We start from the raw sequence: 15,161 nt of genomic DNA, 5'->3' as shown, positions 1-15,161 counted from the left end.
GCTTGCGTTTCTCTGCAGGGAACAGGAGTGCCGCCGACTTCCACTCTTGGTGCCCTTCACCGCTCAAACTGCACCCCAAATAAGCATATGCACCCTGCTCCAAGAGAAGGATGCGCTGGGCTGATCCTCTGGAGGCAAGAGGGCAAAAGACAGAAAGTAACGAGCGGCCTTTGCACAAAGAATCCTCAACTCTCTGCAGCGGCCCCTGCGGCCCAATCCTGCCGGCCCAGGAATACACAGTCGGATAACAGGCCTCTCCTTGCTTTTTCGTCTTCTTCCTCCCGCTTCTCTCCTCTCTCCTTTTCCTCCTCCTCCTTTTAAATTTTCTCCTTTCTCCCCAAGCTTCTACAGTTGTTTCTGTGTTCGCTCAATCATGGCCTTTGGCATTGATTGAAAATTTGGCAGTTCCTTCTCTCGGAATTCTTCTGTTTGAAGCCTTCATGTGGATTTATTATTATTATTATTATTTTTGCCACACAAAAGGGGCAAATCCGCGTGAGGAAGGGGGTCGCATGGGGGTCGGCTGAGATCAGCTGGCTGCCGGTCTAGGAGGGGCGCTGCTCTGTGCCGGAGTGGGCTCTGGTGCACCAGCAGAGGCTGGGGGAGAGTGCTGCCCCCGCCTGGAGCCCAAGCCTCTGCGTGCCTGGGGGTAGAGCGCGGAGAGGGACCAGGCAGGCGCCGGAGGGGACCCGCGCCGAGAAGGAAGAAGCCCAAACAAAAACGCTGTCCGGCGCCAGGCGCCCACCTACAAGCCCAAGCCGGTGCTCGGCCAGTTACAAAAGAAATGGTCAGGATCTGGACAACGATAATGATAGTATTAATCCTATTAAGAATCGGCCCAAACAAACCCTCGCTGTCAGGGCGACAGGCGCCCGCCCAAGCCCAGACCTCGGACCTGGTTCCGAGCCTGTTCCCGCTGGGTCTCTGGGCGCCCGGTTTCTGCACCTGGAGCTCGCCCGATGAGGACAGGGTCTGGAGGCCGGCCTGGGAACAGGGGCCGAAGGGCGAGCCGGACCCTAGGGGATTGGTAGGGTCGGGGAGAAGGGGTCCAGGCTAGGGGCGGGCGGGGCGCCCGGAGACCAGGCGGCTTGAGCGGGAGGTGGGGAGCTGGAGGAGTGCCGGGTTCGCGGGCGGGGGACGGGGAGAGGGGGGCGGGGAGAGGGGCGGGAGTCGGGGGCGGCGAGGGGAGGGGCGGAGCGCGGGTCCCGCCCCGGCGGGCCGCTGGAAAAGTTCAGTCTCTGACTCGCTCGGGCAGAGGCCGAGGAAGCCGGTTCCGGGGACGGGGAACAGGGACTCAGGGACCAGAAGGCGGCTGCAGGACGCGACCGAGCAGGACCCCAGGCCCGGGAACGACGTCGCGAGCGCCGAGACTGCCGGGCCTCCCAGCCCAGCTGGCATTCGAGCGCAGGACCGGGCGCCCCGGCACCGCCGCGCGCCACCCGCTAGGATGCCGGTGGCCCCAGCGCCCTCAGCCGACGGAGGTGAGCGGCGGGCCCGGGCGGGGCGCGCGGACGCAGAACCAGGGTGGGGGGCTGGGGGCCGAAGGACCCACCTTTCCAACAAAATCCCCACCGATCCCGGGCGCGACGGGGACCTGGGCGCGCCACGGCGGCCGGAGCTCCACATCAGCACCCCGCCCCCAGAGCCGCTGCAGGAACGCGGAGGAGGCCTTTTCCACCGCACCGGGAGCGTTTACAACGGGCTGGAGCTGAATACCTGGATGAAAGTGGAGAGGCTGTTCGTGGAGAAGTTCCATCAGTCGTTTTCCTTGGACAATTAACAAGTTAGGCTTCCGCAGTGCCAGGGCCTGGGGACGCTGGACGTGGGAGAGGGTTGTGGTCGTTAGCCTGGCAAAATCATTCTTTTAAACAATATTCGCCGGAAAATTAGTTTTTTCCTAACGTTTCTCAAACAAGGCAATTAGGGCCGTCAGAATCGGTGCTGGAAGACGAAGTCCCCACAGTGCAATAATGAGGTTCCCACGGAAAATCAGTACGTTGTGTTCGTAACTGAGACAACAGCTAGAGAAGGGGCTTTGGGCTTTTTGAGTCTCCCAATAGTCAGTCTCTCTCTCTCTCTCTCTCTTCCTCTGACTTTCTGGCTTTGGACACTCCCAATGGCATATTTCTTTGTGGTGTTTTTATATTTGGATATAAGAGAGGAACTTCTTGTTGGATTTTTAAGGGAACACACTTCGTTTTGACCCTTCCAATAAGGAAAGGGGAGCTACAGGAACAGAGAGCTCTTTAGAAGGTTACTTTTAAATGGAGGCCCCCCCTATTCATGGTACCCACTCCCACTTGGACCTCTGAGACCTCCAGAATTAGGCATCATTCTAAAATCTGGACATTAGAAGTCACAGACTTTGTATATAACCACATATTCATAATTTATCTTTTCAATGTTTTTTATTCATAGATGAAAATCTTGCAGGCATGGTTAAGAAAAATATAATTCCTAGAAAGTACAAGGGAAGGATTATGCTCTGCAGATACATGACTAACAAGGATAGCTGGCCATGCCCAGGGCTGGTGTTGGTTGAGGAGGTGGTGATGGTGCGGGGCATGTGTGTGTGTGTGTGTGCGCTTGAGGAGTTGTGGAAGTGTTCATATCTGTAAAGTATTATTTCATGGATGCAGACCTTAATGCTAGGTTGAATAACTTTGTTGCCATAGAAGAAGAACCACACGTCAGGCTTTTTTCATTAGCAAACCAGTAAGCACTCACTTTGGGCCTCTGAAATCACTTCCATCACCTAACACCAGAGATACAAACTGAAGCTAGCCCTTAAGAGCCTCCCCCTAAGATTTAGAGAGAATGATTTCTCAACCAGTTTTCATCTTTGAAAGTGCCATTTCCCCCTTTATCATTGTGATTTTTATTCAAATGCATGAGTCTCTGATTTTCTACCATATACAAAGGGTAGAGACTACAGTTTCCTATAGAAGAAACTTCACATAGTGGCCGAAGGATCTTATTTCTCAAAATTCAGGAACTGGTTTCCTCTTTCTGGAAATTATGACATTAACTTGATTTCATGGTATCTCTTTCATCTTCCTCAATACCTGTGCTGTATGTATATTTTTATTATATACTGTAGGTATATTTTTATTACCAAAAAAAGGAGAATTTGAGCATGCCACAATCTTGAAAAATCTGAGGTTGCCCTGCTGTAGAACCCTTTAACTGCCGGGACTTTGTACTGTTTCCCAAGTGTTACCAGAGCCAGGCCGCCAGCCTTATGCAGTCTGTTTACCTTAGCTGGAACCAGGGTGCTGTGCTGTGGGTTCTATGAAACTTTCTGTTTCTTCATATTTGGCTTTGTAATTCCTTTCTTATCAGTTTTGGAGGCATTTCCTATTATTCCTCTGCCATATGTTTTCTGCCAAATTAATTGCCTTAAGATTTTCCTTAAGCTTTTGGAAATATATAATGTTTGAGAAAAAAGAAAAAGAATAGACTGAGTGGAATCGTATCTAGTTTCAGTTAATAACACGTTTCAGTTGATGTTACTGTTATAGCTACTGGGCATAAAGTCTCCTTCCCTTTTTTGAATCCTATTTTTGAGGAATTGAAGCTGTGTCTGTAAGAGACAATAGGCCAGTTGGGTTAAATCAGTGACGAGATTGTCCAGTGCAGATTGGTGCCCAGTGAGTGGATCTTCACTGCCCACAGGCCGGACTGGGGTCAGCTCACACAGCGAGGTGACGGTCCGCTCCTCAAGCAGTGGATGGTGCTCTTCAGCCTTGCAGATGCCGCTCCATTTTCCTGGCTTCAAAATTTTCCAGATATTTCAGTGCCCCCAGAATGACATGCTAACATTCTGCTGGCATGGGAGCATGAGGCAGTTTGTCTCTAAAACATGCCAGAGAATCTCTTGTCACTACCTAGGCAAAGAACCAGTGGCAAGGTGGCAGCCTCCCAAAGAGCTCATCCCTAATGTGACATCCTGGAATCAGATGGCACGGACACCGGCCCAGCCCCTTCCAAGCTCTGTGACTAAGGACAAGTGACACCCCCCCCCTCCCCCAGCCTCGGTCTCCTCCTGTGTACATTCAGAAGGCAGATGCTGCCATGAGGCCATGTGTGCTATGTTCATGGTGCAAGGTGGCACGCATGCCGAGTCACCAGGTGAGACTGCCGCTTTGGGAAGGGATAGGAAGGATCTCCGGTAGCCTTCGTGGGCAGGATGCCTCTTATTTGAATGTGCCTTTAGCCACCTCACAGAGCCTATTTCCACATCCCTGTGGATTCATCCCTGTGGAAATCTTGAGAATCATGTATCCTATGCCGTCATGAAGCAGCAGCAGAATGGAGAAGGTTTAAAAAGACTCATGGACAGGCAAAGCGGTCAAACACCTCCTGGCTCAGACGCACTTGCCTTCCCACACACAAGTCTGGAAGCTCAGGATGGTGTTCACGGAGGCAGATGCTCGGGGCCGGGGCCTGAGTTTCCTGGGGCACAGCCTCCATATCTGGGGTTCCCTGGACTATGCCCAGATAGCTCATAATGTCCCAGCCTTATTTGTGATGGAGAAGGACTTGGGGAAAAGCCACCGGGAAGCAGTAAGTCTAACCAGGAAAGTGCACTGACTTGCATGCTTTGAAGAAGAGAAGGGAGAAAAGATACAAAACCCTCACCTGGTTTGTCTGTAACAGTTGTTATTTCTCAGGGGAGCTGCATTAATGGGCCAAGCCTGTGCAGCTGGGTGTGTGAAGCATGCATTTTGCAATGGACTGTCTCCAAAAGCAGAGCGAGGTCACCCAAGAAATCTAGAGCAAGGGAAAATACTCATTAGCAAAGGAATTTTGCTGGAGCCTTCTAATGGCCGACTCATTATTTCCTTTCCAAGTTATTTTAAATGAAATTTTAAAAAACATCTTGCTTTCCAAGAAATTTTGCTTGTTGGCATATGTTTGGTGTTTTAATTCAGTTTGGAGGATGAACTAGTTAATTTCCCTGGGAGTACATGCCTATTAAAAATATAGCATCCTGCATCTGACCAAGATGCTATCTTACTATCTTATTGTGCCTATCTTTTATGCGGAGAGAGAAAGGGGGGTGTTGGGAAGGAGACCAGACTGTGGAAACATTTTCTTTATTTTTTCTCTTTTTCTTCCTTTTATAGTTTGTTTATTTTTCAACTTGACATGGGTAGAGAAAGCGAATCGCTAGTATAGAAAGCACATCTGGAATCCATCCGGCCTCCTCTCTCTGGCTCACCCTCCTCCCAGCAATGTTTCTCCTTGGAAGTTGGGGGAAGGTAGGCACCTCTGACCTTGGCAGGGTCTAACTTGGGGTCATCCACTGCATACTCATCTTCCAGAAGGCGTCTTATTCCTCCTCGACAAAAAAAAAAAAATGTGTTGGTATTAAAATGCTTTGAGGTAGGCTGGATGATCCCAGCTTAGTGAGGATGACATGAAAACCCTTAGCTAATGGGGTCTTTATTGAGTAGAACTCAGGTAAGTTCAGATGTAAGCAGTGTCTCTCAGTAAACATGGAAAGACTGAAGATGCAGACAATCAAATACTGAAGTCTCTTGAAGAGCTGGGTGGTGGGTGGGGTCTTCCCAGGTGGTCAGGGAGATGTGTTAGTGTAGCACTTGGAAGAGAGTGGAACGACCAGGCAAGGATGTGCCGTGGAGGTGGGCAGTGGGAGCAGCCCAGTGTCAGCATGTGTATTGGTTAGAAGACCACTGCTAATGAGGAGGAGCGTCTCTACCCTGCAGCTGTCTGTACTCCTGTGTCTTCCGTAATGTGCCGAGCTCTCTGAATATATGCAAAACTGGTCTGCAAAGAGCCATATGTCTCAGCATCTGGCTTTATTTCTAAGTGTTCAGGTGGAATTTAAGCCGCGATCAAATTTACAATGTCACTGCCAGCTCTGGACACTTACTTTTGGAATAAAGCAAAGAGTGAACACTAATACTGCATCAGTCTTGCCCTCTGTTAGGGGCCACCCCTTCTCCCCACACCAGTTTTGCAAGATGGGCTGGCTGGGGTCTGAGAAACCCAGTGCCTCCGAGTCATGGTTAAAGCCCATCTCAGACACCAACACACCGCTCACAAATCAACATCGACCCTGCGAAAACATGGACATGTGTTCGCCAAGAGAACATCCTCAATCAATCCCAGCAGTGCTACAGCATGATGATAATCAACACATGGGCCATGGAAGAAGTTACCCCATGTCCATAAACAAGAATGAATAGAGGGTAGTGTATCTACCCACACCATGAGAGCAAGAATATTCAGCATGCAGGTGCATCTATGTGCATGACTCGTACAAGCATCTTGGGGAGAGGAAAGCAATGGACACAATTGTATCCTGTAGGGTTTCATTCATGTGAAGGTCAGAAGCAGGCTAAACTCACCTAGGGGAGAGTCCTATCCCAGGTAGTGGTCATGCTTGGGGACAGGTGGTGACTAGGAGGGGCACAAGGAAGGCTGCAGGGTCCGGCCCATCTTGTTGCTGGCCTGGGTGCTGGTCTCACTGATCTCTGTGTGGTGGGGCAGGTCAGCCTCCCAGGCCTGCTGGTGCCTGCAGTGCCCAGCACTCCTGCCGTGCCTGGCAGTGTTAGTACCAATCCGCCAGAGTGACTGACTCCCCTCTTGCCCTGAGTAGGGCTTGCTGACTCCAGGAGCCTCAGGGCGGGGTGGGCTTTGAGCTTTCTTCTAGCAAACTTGAGGTCTGTGGCTGGTACCCCTCAGGAGCGGAGGGGAACTCTTGTCCATGAGATGCTTTTAACCGTGCGCGATAATGTGTAGACGCATCCAAAATCAGTCTGGCCTTTAGCCCAGCACTTAACTCTTGGGATGAGGCCTGCTTTGTAAATGTTGATAATCCAGAGAAAATGAGCTTTTAGATTCCAAAGACAGCCAGATATCTTCCACTTATGCAAAATGCAGAGAATCATATTTAACAAAAGATGTTCTGGACAAATATGCTTCTTGAGGGATGAATATTTAATTATAAGGGAAATGATAAATCAAACATTAATGGGAAAATATGTTTGCCCTCAAGATTCATGATTTTGATGGGTCTCTGGCAAATCTTATACTATGTTTATTGGGGTTATTTTATTGCTGGTTATTAGTTTTTAATTGTTTGCTTGTTTTCTGCTCTGATCAATTTTTGTATAAGCCGTGGGTCTATTCACCCTCTTCTCTCCATTCCCGGGAGCAAGTCCAGTTCTGGCTGTTGGATGCATGGCAAAAGCAAAGGTGTGGAGAAGGTTCAGAGGAGACAGGACACGTATAAAATGGTAGGGTCAGGTTGTCATGGGGGAAACTGAGGCACAGGAGGCAAGCTGAGTTAGTACAAGAACAGTCTGAATTATAATGACATGCCGGTATTGCCTAAAAGGATGAGGAACATGGAGCTGTACTTGAATCCCTACCTGAGCTGGGGAAAAGGGGCCTCAGGAATCACTGACATTGGAACCAAGGTTTGTCTGCAGCTTGTCGGTTTCTGGGACAGAAACCCAACCTACTGGAGTGGGTATCCCAGCGATCTGTAGGATAAACCAGGACACTGTGGTGTCATGGACAGCTGGCTGTCTGCCAGGTGATGGCCCCTCTGGTTGCAATGTGAGCCAGGCAGGTCATCCATTTGGCAGCATGGTGAGGGCTCTGGCCCCAGTTGCTATGGGAGGGAGGATGCTGGCACAGGGTACTGTTCACAGACTGCCTTTGCTCCATGCCTTTTCCATGAGCATGAGTGGCTGTTCATGTGGGAAACGGCAGAGCCCTCGCGGCCCCCATCAGCACTGTGCAGTGGTACTGGAGGTGGCAGGAGACAGCCTGATGGCCCAGGTTGTCCTCATACCTGGCTTCATGCCAGGGTGCATGCCAGGCATAACACATGTGTCCCTGAGAGGCCCCTGATCAGGGGTGGAAACCCAGCAAAGTGAAAATCAGAAATAGTGATTCTCCAGTCCCTGTTCACAGATAAAGAAAGAAAGAAATAATAAGCAATACTAGGCCTGGTGTGGTAGTTCACACCTGTAATCCCAGCACTTTGGGAGGCCAAGGCAGGCGGATCACTTGAGGTCAGGAGTTCAAGACCAGCCTGGCCAACATGGTGAAACCCCGTCTCTACTAAAAATACAAATATTAGCCGGGCATGGTGGCAGGCGCCTGTAGTCCCAGCTACTCAGGAGGCTGAGGCAGGAGAATCGCTTGAACCCGGGAGGTGGAGGGTGTGGTGAGCCGGGATCACGCCGCTGCACTCCAGCCTGGGTGACAGAATGAGACTCCATCCCAAAAACAAAACAAAACAAAACAAACAAACAAAAACAACTAAAAGGACAGTATCTTTTTAGCACCCATCAGTGTACAGGATGCTGGGGAGGGTACTGTGAACTTACCCATGGTGAAAGTCCCTGTGTTAATGGATAAGCTCAGTGCTCAGAAAATGCTGCTGACTATGGTATTGCCCCATTTAAAGAGACAGTTCGCAGTACTTTTTCAGAAGTGGCATGCAGCCTCAGAGAAAAGTCACCAGGGGCTGGGATGATTCCAGAAAATGTTACAGAGCAAGTGGAATTTGACTTGAGGCTTGAAGGATGGGCAAGATTTAAATAAAATTCAGAAATGGTAGAGAGGGAGGGGCTGGGGGGAAGGCTGCCCACTGGACTGTCCTGTTTGCCTCCAGGAGAACCTACAGGCAAGACATGGTCTCTTCTCAGGTGAATGGGAAGCCAAGTAGGGCTGGCATGGGTGAGCCACAGCTCGAGGAGGCAGGCCCAGGGCCCTGCGCTGCCTGTCATGGCTCATGAGTGATGGGAGAGATCTGGGCAGGCAACCTCCTCTCATCCTGCATCATCAGCCTGGACTTGGAACTTGGCTGCTTTTTCTTTCTGCAGTTAGCAGAGGGCCTTGGCCAACACATAAGCCTTTCTGCCAGCACTTGGCATTCCAGCTGACCTCGACCCAAGGCCTCTGTGACTTCAGGAGGCGGCAGCTGGGAAGGGTCAGGGCAGTTCCAGGCAGAGCACAGACGTCAGCTCAGACATCCCACCCCCCGCCAACCCCCCGCCCCCGGGGTTTCCAGAACAACCAACACCACCAAGCTCCAGGACACTGGAAAAAAAATCTTTGCAAAGAAGCAAGGGGCCATCTCAGAAAATCCAGGTCCCCCAAATTGATGTAGGGAGAGGAGGGCTTTGACAGCATTCAGCACTCCAGAGGGTCACGAGGATACAGAAACCATTTGGAGCCACCTCTGCTTCTCAGCCCCACCCAGGCAAGCCCTGGATCTTCAAGGGACTGATTTGTACCTGGGAATAAACTCATGCGTGGATGAGATTCAGAGTCAATCACACCCTAAAATGCAGAGCCCATAGTATTGGTGAGTTGTTCATGTGTCTCTGAAGCAAATTTAGGGCTGCGGTTCAAACATCGTAAAAGTTAAAAAAAATTCACTGGATACACACAGTAGGCTCTTTTAAATTAGCCTCATTTGAACTTAATTACATATTTAAATACTCAAATAATAAATGATGGCTGGGTGCTGTGTCTCATGCCTGTAATCCCAGCACTTTGGGAGTCTGAGGCAGGCTGATCACTTGAGGTCAGGAGTTCGAGCCCAGCCTGGCCAACATGGTGAAACCCCGTCTCTACTAAAAATACAAAAATTAGCCACGCATGGTGGCGGGTGCCTGTAATCCCAGCTACTTGGGAGGCTGAGGCAGCAGAAGCACTTGAACCCAGGAGGCAGAGGTTGCAATGAGCCGAGATCGTGCCACTGCATTCCAGCCTGGGTGACAGAGCAACACTGCGTCTCAAAAGAAAATTTTTTTTTAATAAAAATAAAAAATAAAATAAAATAAGTGAGTCCACTGAAAGCGATTTCTACCTTGATAGTTGGGTGTGTGGCGTCATCAATATCACAGAAGGCTGATCGATATTACCAGGTGTGGTTGAGTGCAAGTGTTTGAGGTCTTGTGGGGGAAGAGTTTGGAATTCAGAATCCATTGAGGCCTTCACTCACCACTTTCCCTCTCTCGCAGTGTTCCCAAATGTGCCACTTTTCTGTTGGCTCACATGCACCCATGCTCTATTTGATATTCAGGTCTCTGAATTTCAAGCCAGACTCAGTGTGATTGTCACTGCTTTCCTGTCCTTCCTTTATCATCTGTAGACTTGGGTCCCGTTTTTGCAGGTTGATGTTCTGTCTTCGCTGGGCTCTGGACTCACTGCTCACGAGTGCGGTGTCTGCATGGGCACTGCTCAGACATGCACTGTTGGTCCCTCGATGGCTGCATGGTCAGGCCTCAGGGCTCTCTGCCAGGCCGACCTACAGCCCATACAGACCTGATTTCTGGGCCTGGATCCAGGGGACGCCATCTGGGAAGTGCGGGAGCTTCCCACGATGTCACTGTAAAACTCACCAGGGAGGTTTTAGAAATTGAGCCGGCATCATTCAGATTCCATCCTGCTTTTTGGTCCTGAGAAAATCCTGCTTTTCCCTGAGTAACTGGGATAATGGGTCACCAGCTCCCATGCCCTAGATGAGGACTAGTTAGCATTTTCTAGTTCCTGGAGATTTCCAGATGTAAGCTGTACTTGGGTCTGTGTATCTTTGTTACAGGATTCAATAATTCATGCACTGAATTTCCCTTCCCGGCAACTCCAGACACCAAATCGCTTCCCATGGTGTCCCCCAATCACTTAGGAATTTAGCCTGTGTCTAAAGACCCTCTCTGCAGCCTGACGTGGCTAGCCATCCCAGTACTTCCACGTTTTTCATGCCTTTCTCCAACAGCGTTGCCGTGGCCCCGTAGGCGGCGATCGTTTTATCAATGGTCGCTCCCTCTTTTTATCTGTTGGCAGGAGCCCTTTTTCAACGCCCTCGCTGGAGTCTGGCCTGCACGCCTTGCTGACTGAAGCCGGAACCTCAGCCCCGCTTCCCTTTGAAATGAATGTTCCTGGGGCGCCCTCTCGTGGATTTTGGAGCTAATCGTCTGTGAATGCCAAGTGATGGCAACTGCCCTCCCGCCGCGTCTCCAGCCGGTGCGGGGGAACGAGACCCTGCGGGAGCATTACCAGTACGTGGGGAAGTTGGCGGGCAGGCTGAAGGAGGCCTCCGAGGGCAGCACGCTCACCACCGTGCTCTTCTTGGTCATCTGCAGCTTCATCGTCTTGGAGAACCTGATGGTTTTGATTGCCATCTGGAAAAACAATAAATTTCACAACCGCATGTACTTTTTCATTGGCAACCTGGCTCTCTGCGACCTGCTGGCCGGCATCGCTTACAAGGTCAACATTCTGATGTCTGGCAAGAAGACGTTCAGCCTGTCTCCCACGGTCTGGTTCCTCAGGGAGGGCAGTATGTTCGTGGCCCTTGGGGCGTCCACCTGCAGCTTACTGGCCATCGCCATCGAGCGGCACTTGACAATGATCAAAATGAGGCCTTACGACGCCAACAAGAGGCACCGCGTCTTCCTCCTGATCGGGATGTGCTGGCTCATTGCCTTCACGCTGGGCGCCCTGCCCATTCTGGGCTGGAACTGCCTGCACAATCTCCCTGACTGCTCTACCATCCTGCCCCTCTACTCCAAGAAGTACATTGCCTTCTGCATCAGCATCTTCACGGCCATCCTGGTGACCATCGTGATCCTCTACGCACGCATCTACTTCCTGGTGAAGTCCAGCAGCCGTAAGGTGGCCAACCACAACAACTCAGAGCGGTCCATGGCACTGCTGCGGACCGTGGTGATTGTGGTGAGCGTGTTCATCGCCTGCTGGTCCCCACTCTTCATCCTCTTCCTCATTGATGTGGCCTGCAGGGTGCAGGCGTGCCCCGTCCTCTTCAAGGCTCAGTGGTTCATCGTGTTGGCTGTGCTCAACTCGGCCATGAACCCGGTCATCTACACGCTGGCCAGCAAGGAGATGCGGCGGGCCTTCTTCCGTCTGGTCTGCAACTGCCTGGTCAGGGGACGGGGGGCCCGCGCCTCACCCATCCAGCCTGCGCTCGACCCAAGCAGAAGTAAATCAAGCAGCAGCAACAATAGCAGCCACTCTCCGAAGGTCAAGGAAGACCTGCCCCACACAGCCCCCTCATCCTGCATCATGGACAAGAACGCAGCACTTCAGAATGGGATCTTCTGCAACTGATCGTCTCCATGAGCCCTGCTCTGCGGCTGTGTTCTTATTTATTGCATGCGTCGCTTCCACAGGAGCCCCTCGAGAGCTGTGACTCGGGAGATCTACCTTACTTTGACCAACAGCCTGCCCAGTGTGGATGTCTCTTACAGAGGGGGCCCAAGGAATCACCACCCCGTTTCAGTGTAAACAACGTGCCTTGTCCACTTTGGGCTCCAGAGTCTTTCAGATGTACTAAGCTGCTGACATCATCCACTGCCTTCTGCTGCATCCTAGACACCCTCCCTGTTGTTCACAGAGAGGGAAGGTCGTGGGCCACACAATGCTGTGTGATTCTCCGTGTGCCTCTGAATGGTGTTTTGATGATTTTACACTACATTTCCTGTGCGTAGAATGGATGCTTGTATATTCGTACATCTCTATGTTACACAGAATTTGTGTTGCAGGTGTTTGCCATGTGGTACCTACATAGAATCTCCATACAACACACAGGTAACAGGTTATACAAGTGGGTTCAGACTGAACCCCCAGTACAAGGACATTGTTTTGAACTAGGTGGACATGCCATCCCTGGTCTCCTTAGACTGACATGAATCTCATGTTAACCAAGTTTTAAAAGTTCAAATTCCCCAAAAAGGCTTGTCCAAGGCTGGCCCCAGATGTGTGGGTCTGACCCACACCAGCCCTGTGTCCTGTCCTTTCAGTCATTTGTCCCTGCGTAATTTTAATCATATTCCAAAGCCCAATTATGTGATGGTTTTCAGGTTTCTGCAAATTACAGAAGAGCCAGCCAAGATCACCCAGGAGCTTGTGCCCCCAGATGGGCCAAAGAAAGAGCCTATGAAGGAGAAGCAGAAGCGGACGGCTGGCCTGGCTCACCTTCCCACGCCAGTGGGGCAGGGGTCTGCTTCAGGAAATGGAAGCTGTCCAGGAAATGAGCAGAGATTCACAAGACAGCACTTTGATTCTATGTTGAGTTTGTTTTTATATTAGAAAAGCAGCAAGTCAGTAATCCCCTGTGGCATCACAGCTAAGTAGCTGTGGCCACCGGCAGTTTCACAGCGTCCTGAAAGCTGGCACTGATTGTGACTATCAGTGAAAGAAGTTTAATTTTCAGGTTAGAAAATGTGATCTGGCAGTTTATGCATTCTTCAGAGTAATGTAATAATACCTATGTGATGCTGTAATTTTACTTTTCAACATAAGTTGAACCCGTAGCAGTCTGTTTACCTTGTAAAGGGATTACTTAGAAGACATTTTTGTACATGCTCTTCCCCAAGGATTGTACGTGTTATACAAATAGATGGAAAGAAAAGTGAACACGTTTGTAGAAATTTCATAAACACACAGTTGCTGTGTTGAGTTCTCTTTAAAAACAAGGACAAAACCAACCAGCGTTCAAAGGAACCTCCCATCAGAGTCCCCTAAAGTATTTTAGGTTCAGTGAGCATTTGCCTGAATAAAACCTAAAAGAGTAGTCTTAACACATTACTAACTTTTTCTAAGAGAAATTGATTCCTGTTTTGTCATCTGATGCAATTTGCTCTTATAAAGAGACATTTTCGTAGGTTCAGAGTAACTCACCTCCATGGGCTGACCAAAGGCTTTTCTAATTTTTGTTACTGATGAGATGAAACCTATTTGTAAGGAGATCTTCCCCAGGAGCATTTCTGTTGCCTTCTTGACATCAATGAAAAGTAGCATATTCTCTTATGAAATAGCATGAGAAAACCCAGGGCATTTCTAGGACAGTAAAACGTTAAAGTACTGGATTAAGAAAACAACAACAGGCTGGGCGCAGTGGCTCACACCTGTAATCCCAGCACTTTGGGAGGCTGAGGCGGGTGGATCACCTGAGGTCAGGAGTTTGTGACCAGCCTGGCCAACATGGTGAAATCCTGTTTCTACTAAAAATACAAAAATTAGCTGGATGCGATAGCGTGTGCCTGTAGTCCCAGCTACTCGGGAGGCTGAGGCTGGAGAGTTGCTCAAACCCGGGAGGCGGAGATTGCAGTGAGCCGAGATCGCACCACTGCACTCCAGCCTGGGTGACAGAGCGACCCTCTGTCTCAAAAAAAAAAAAATAATAATAAATAAAACAACAACAAAATGCATCAGAGAGCCAAAACATTCAGTATTGCATTTTCACATAGGTGATGAAATGACTTTGAAACTTTATCTGTGTTATAGTTATGAGTTGCTTTGGGAGCCTTGGAGCTCTCTGTAGCTATTGTTCATAACACTTTGCTCCATAACCCTGATGTCCCCAGTATCTAAGTGTCTCAGCCTTCATCCATTAACTCTACTAGGGAGCCCACAGCCACCATTTCCACTAGGAGGTATCAATATTTGTGGTATGACATAAGGCTTCCTTGAAATAACAAGACTTTTGAGCAATCTGAATTAAAAATACATCAAAAAAGTAATAGCGCTCATTTGCTAAATGCAAAAAATAATCACCTTTGATACCAATGTGCACCAATATGCCTAACTAGCTAGCCAGCTGGAGATAATTTAGCAGCGAATGTTTCAAAGCCCTAACCTTGAAGTTTGGAAACAGGTGGTCTTCTATGCTGCAGAGAAACTATGCATTAGGTCTCTTTTCAATTAGAAACATTTACTATTTCCAATGTATGTTTGTTAAAAATAATAATAATAAAACCAAAAGCCTTTGTGGAAACCCACTCTTCGTAGTCCGTGTGATGGGATTGTTTTATCGTTTTCACCGGGTGCCCTCCCCACTGTAGGGGTGCACACTATTGTTGCAGGCTTGCTACCCACCTGTGTTTCTCAGCGTTTCAGGAATTAAACCACATTCAGAACCCCAAATAACCTTTCCCCTTTCTTCTTACCCACTATCATAGGTGGTATTTTAATGAAGCTTCTGTGCCTTGGGTGCTATTTACACCAATTTTGGTAGGTCATACTATTTTGAGAATGGTCTTTTGATAGGGAGAAATTTCTAAGATCCATGGTAATAAAAGTGCAGCTCAAAGACATGGGACCTCTTGTCCTGCCCCATTTGCTGTTGTTTATGCAGCAGGAGAGAA

The 15,161-nt window shown here is 49.5% G+C and overlaps 2 protein-coding genes across 2 annotated transcripts; both read left to right on the top strand.

Annotated features, from left to right (window-relative positions):
* The first annotated feature begins 651 nt into the window (after positions 1–651).
* C9H9orf47 (chromosome 9 C9orf47 homolog) lies at positions 652–1,875 on the top strand. Its single transcript, XM_063787713.1, has 3 exons — positions 652–1,027; positions 1,256–1,481; positions 1,644–1,875. Exons 1-3 carry the CDS (start codon positions 785–787, stop codon positions 1,778–1,780), a joined length of 606 nt encoding a protein of 201 aa, XP_063643783.1. The 5' UTR covers positions 652–784; the 3' UTR covers positions 1,781–1,875.
* A 9,010-nt stretch (positions 1,876–10,885) lies between these two features.
* S1PR3 (sphingosine-1-phosphate receptor 3) lies at positions 10,886–14,795 on the top strand. Its single transcript, XM_054658249.2, has one exon. The coding sequence runs from the start codon at positions 10,987–10,989 to the stop codon at positions 12,121–12,123; it is 1,137 nt and encodes a 378-aa protein (XP_054514224.1). The 5' UTR covers positions 10,886–10,986; the 3' UTR covers positions 12,124–14,795.
* The last annotated feature ends 366 nt before the right edge of the window (positions 14,796–15,161 follow it).

This window comes from Pan troglodytes, chromosome 11 (genome assembly GCF_028858775.2).
Source record: "Pan troglodytes isolate AG18354 chromosome 11, NHGRI_mPanTro3-v2.0_pri, whole genome shotgun sequence".
NCBI classification, from domain to species: Eukaryota; Metazoa; Chordata; class Mammalia; order Primates; family Hominidae; genus Pan; species Pan troglodytes.
This window is presented reverse-complemented; position numbering and strand designations above follow the sequence as displayed.

Bases quoted from the DNA above. Each gene is read 5' to 3' on its own strand.
- C9H9orf47 (XM_063787713.1), top strand. From the start codon at position 785: ATGGTCAGGATCTGGACAACGATAATGATAGTATTAATCCTATTAAGA. The intron at 1,028-1,255 runs GTAGGGTCGGGG...TCGCTCGGGCAG, and splicing joins AGCCGGACCCTAGGGGATTG to AGGCCGAGGAAGCCGGTTCC. The intron at 1,482-1,643 runs GTGAGCGGCGGG...CCCCGCCCCCAG, and splicing joins AGCGCCCTCAGCCGACGGAG to AGCCGCTGCAGGAACGCGGA.
- S1PR3 (XM_054658249.2), top strand. From the start codon at position 10,987: ATGGCAACTGCCCTCCCGCCGCGTCTCCAGCCGGTGCGGGGGAACGAG.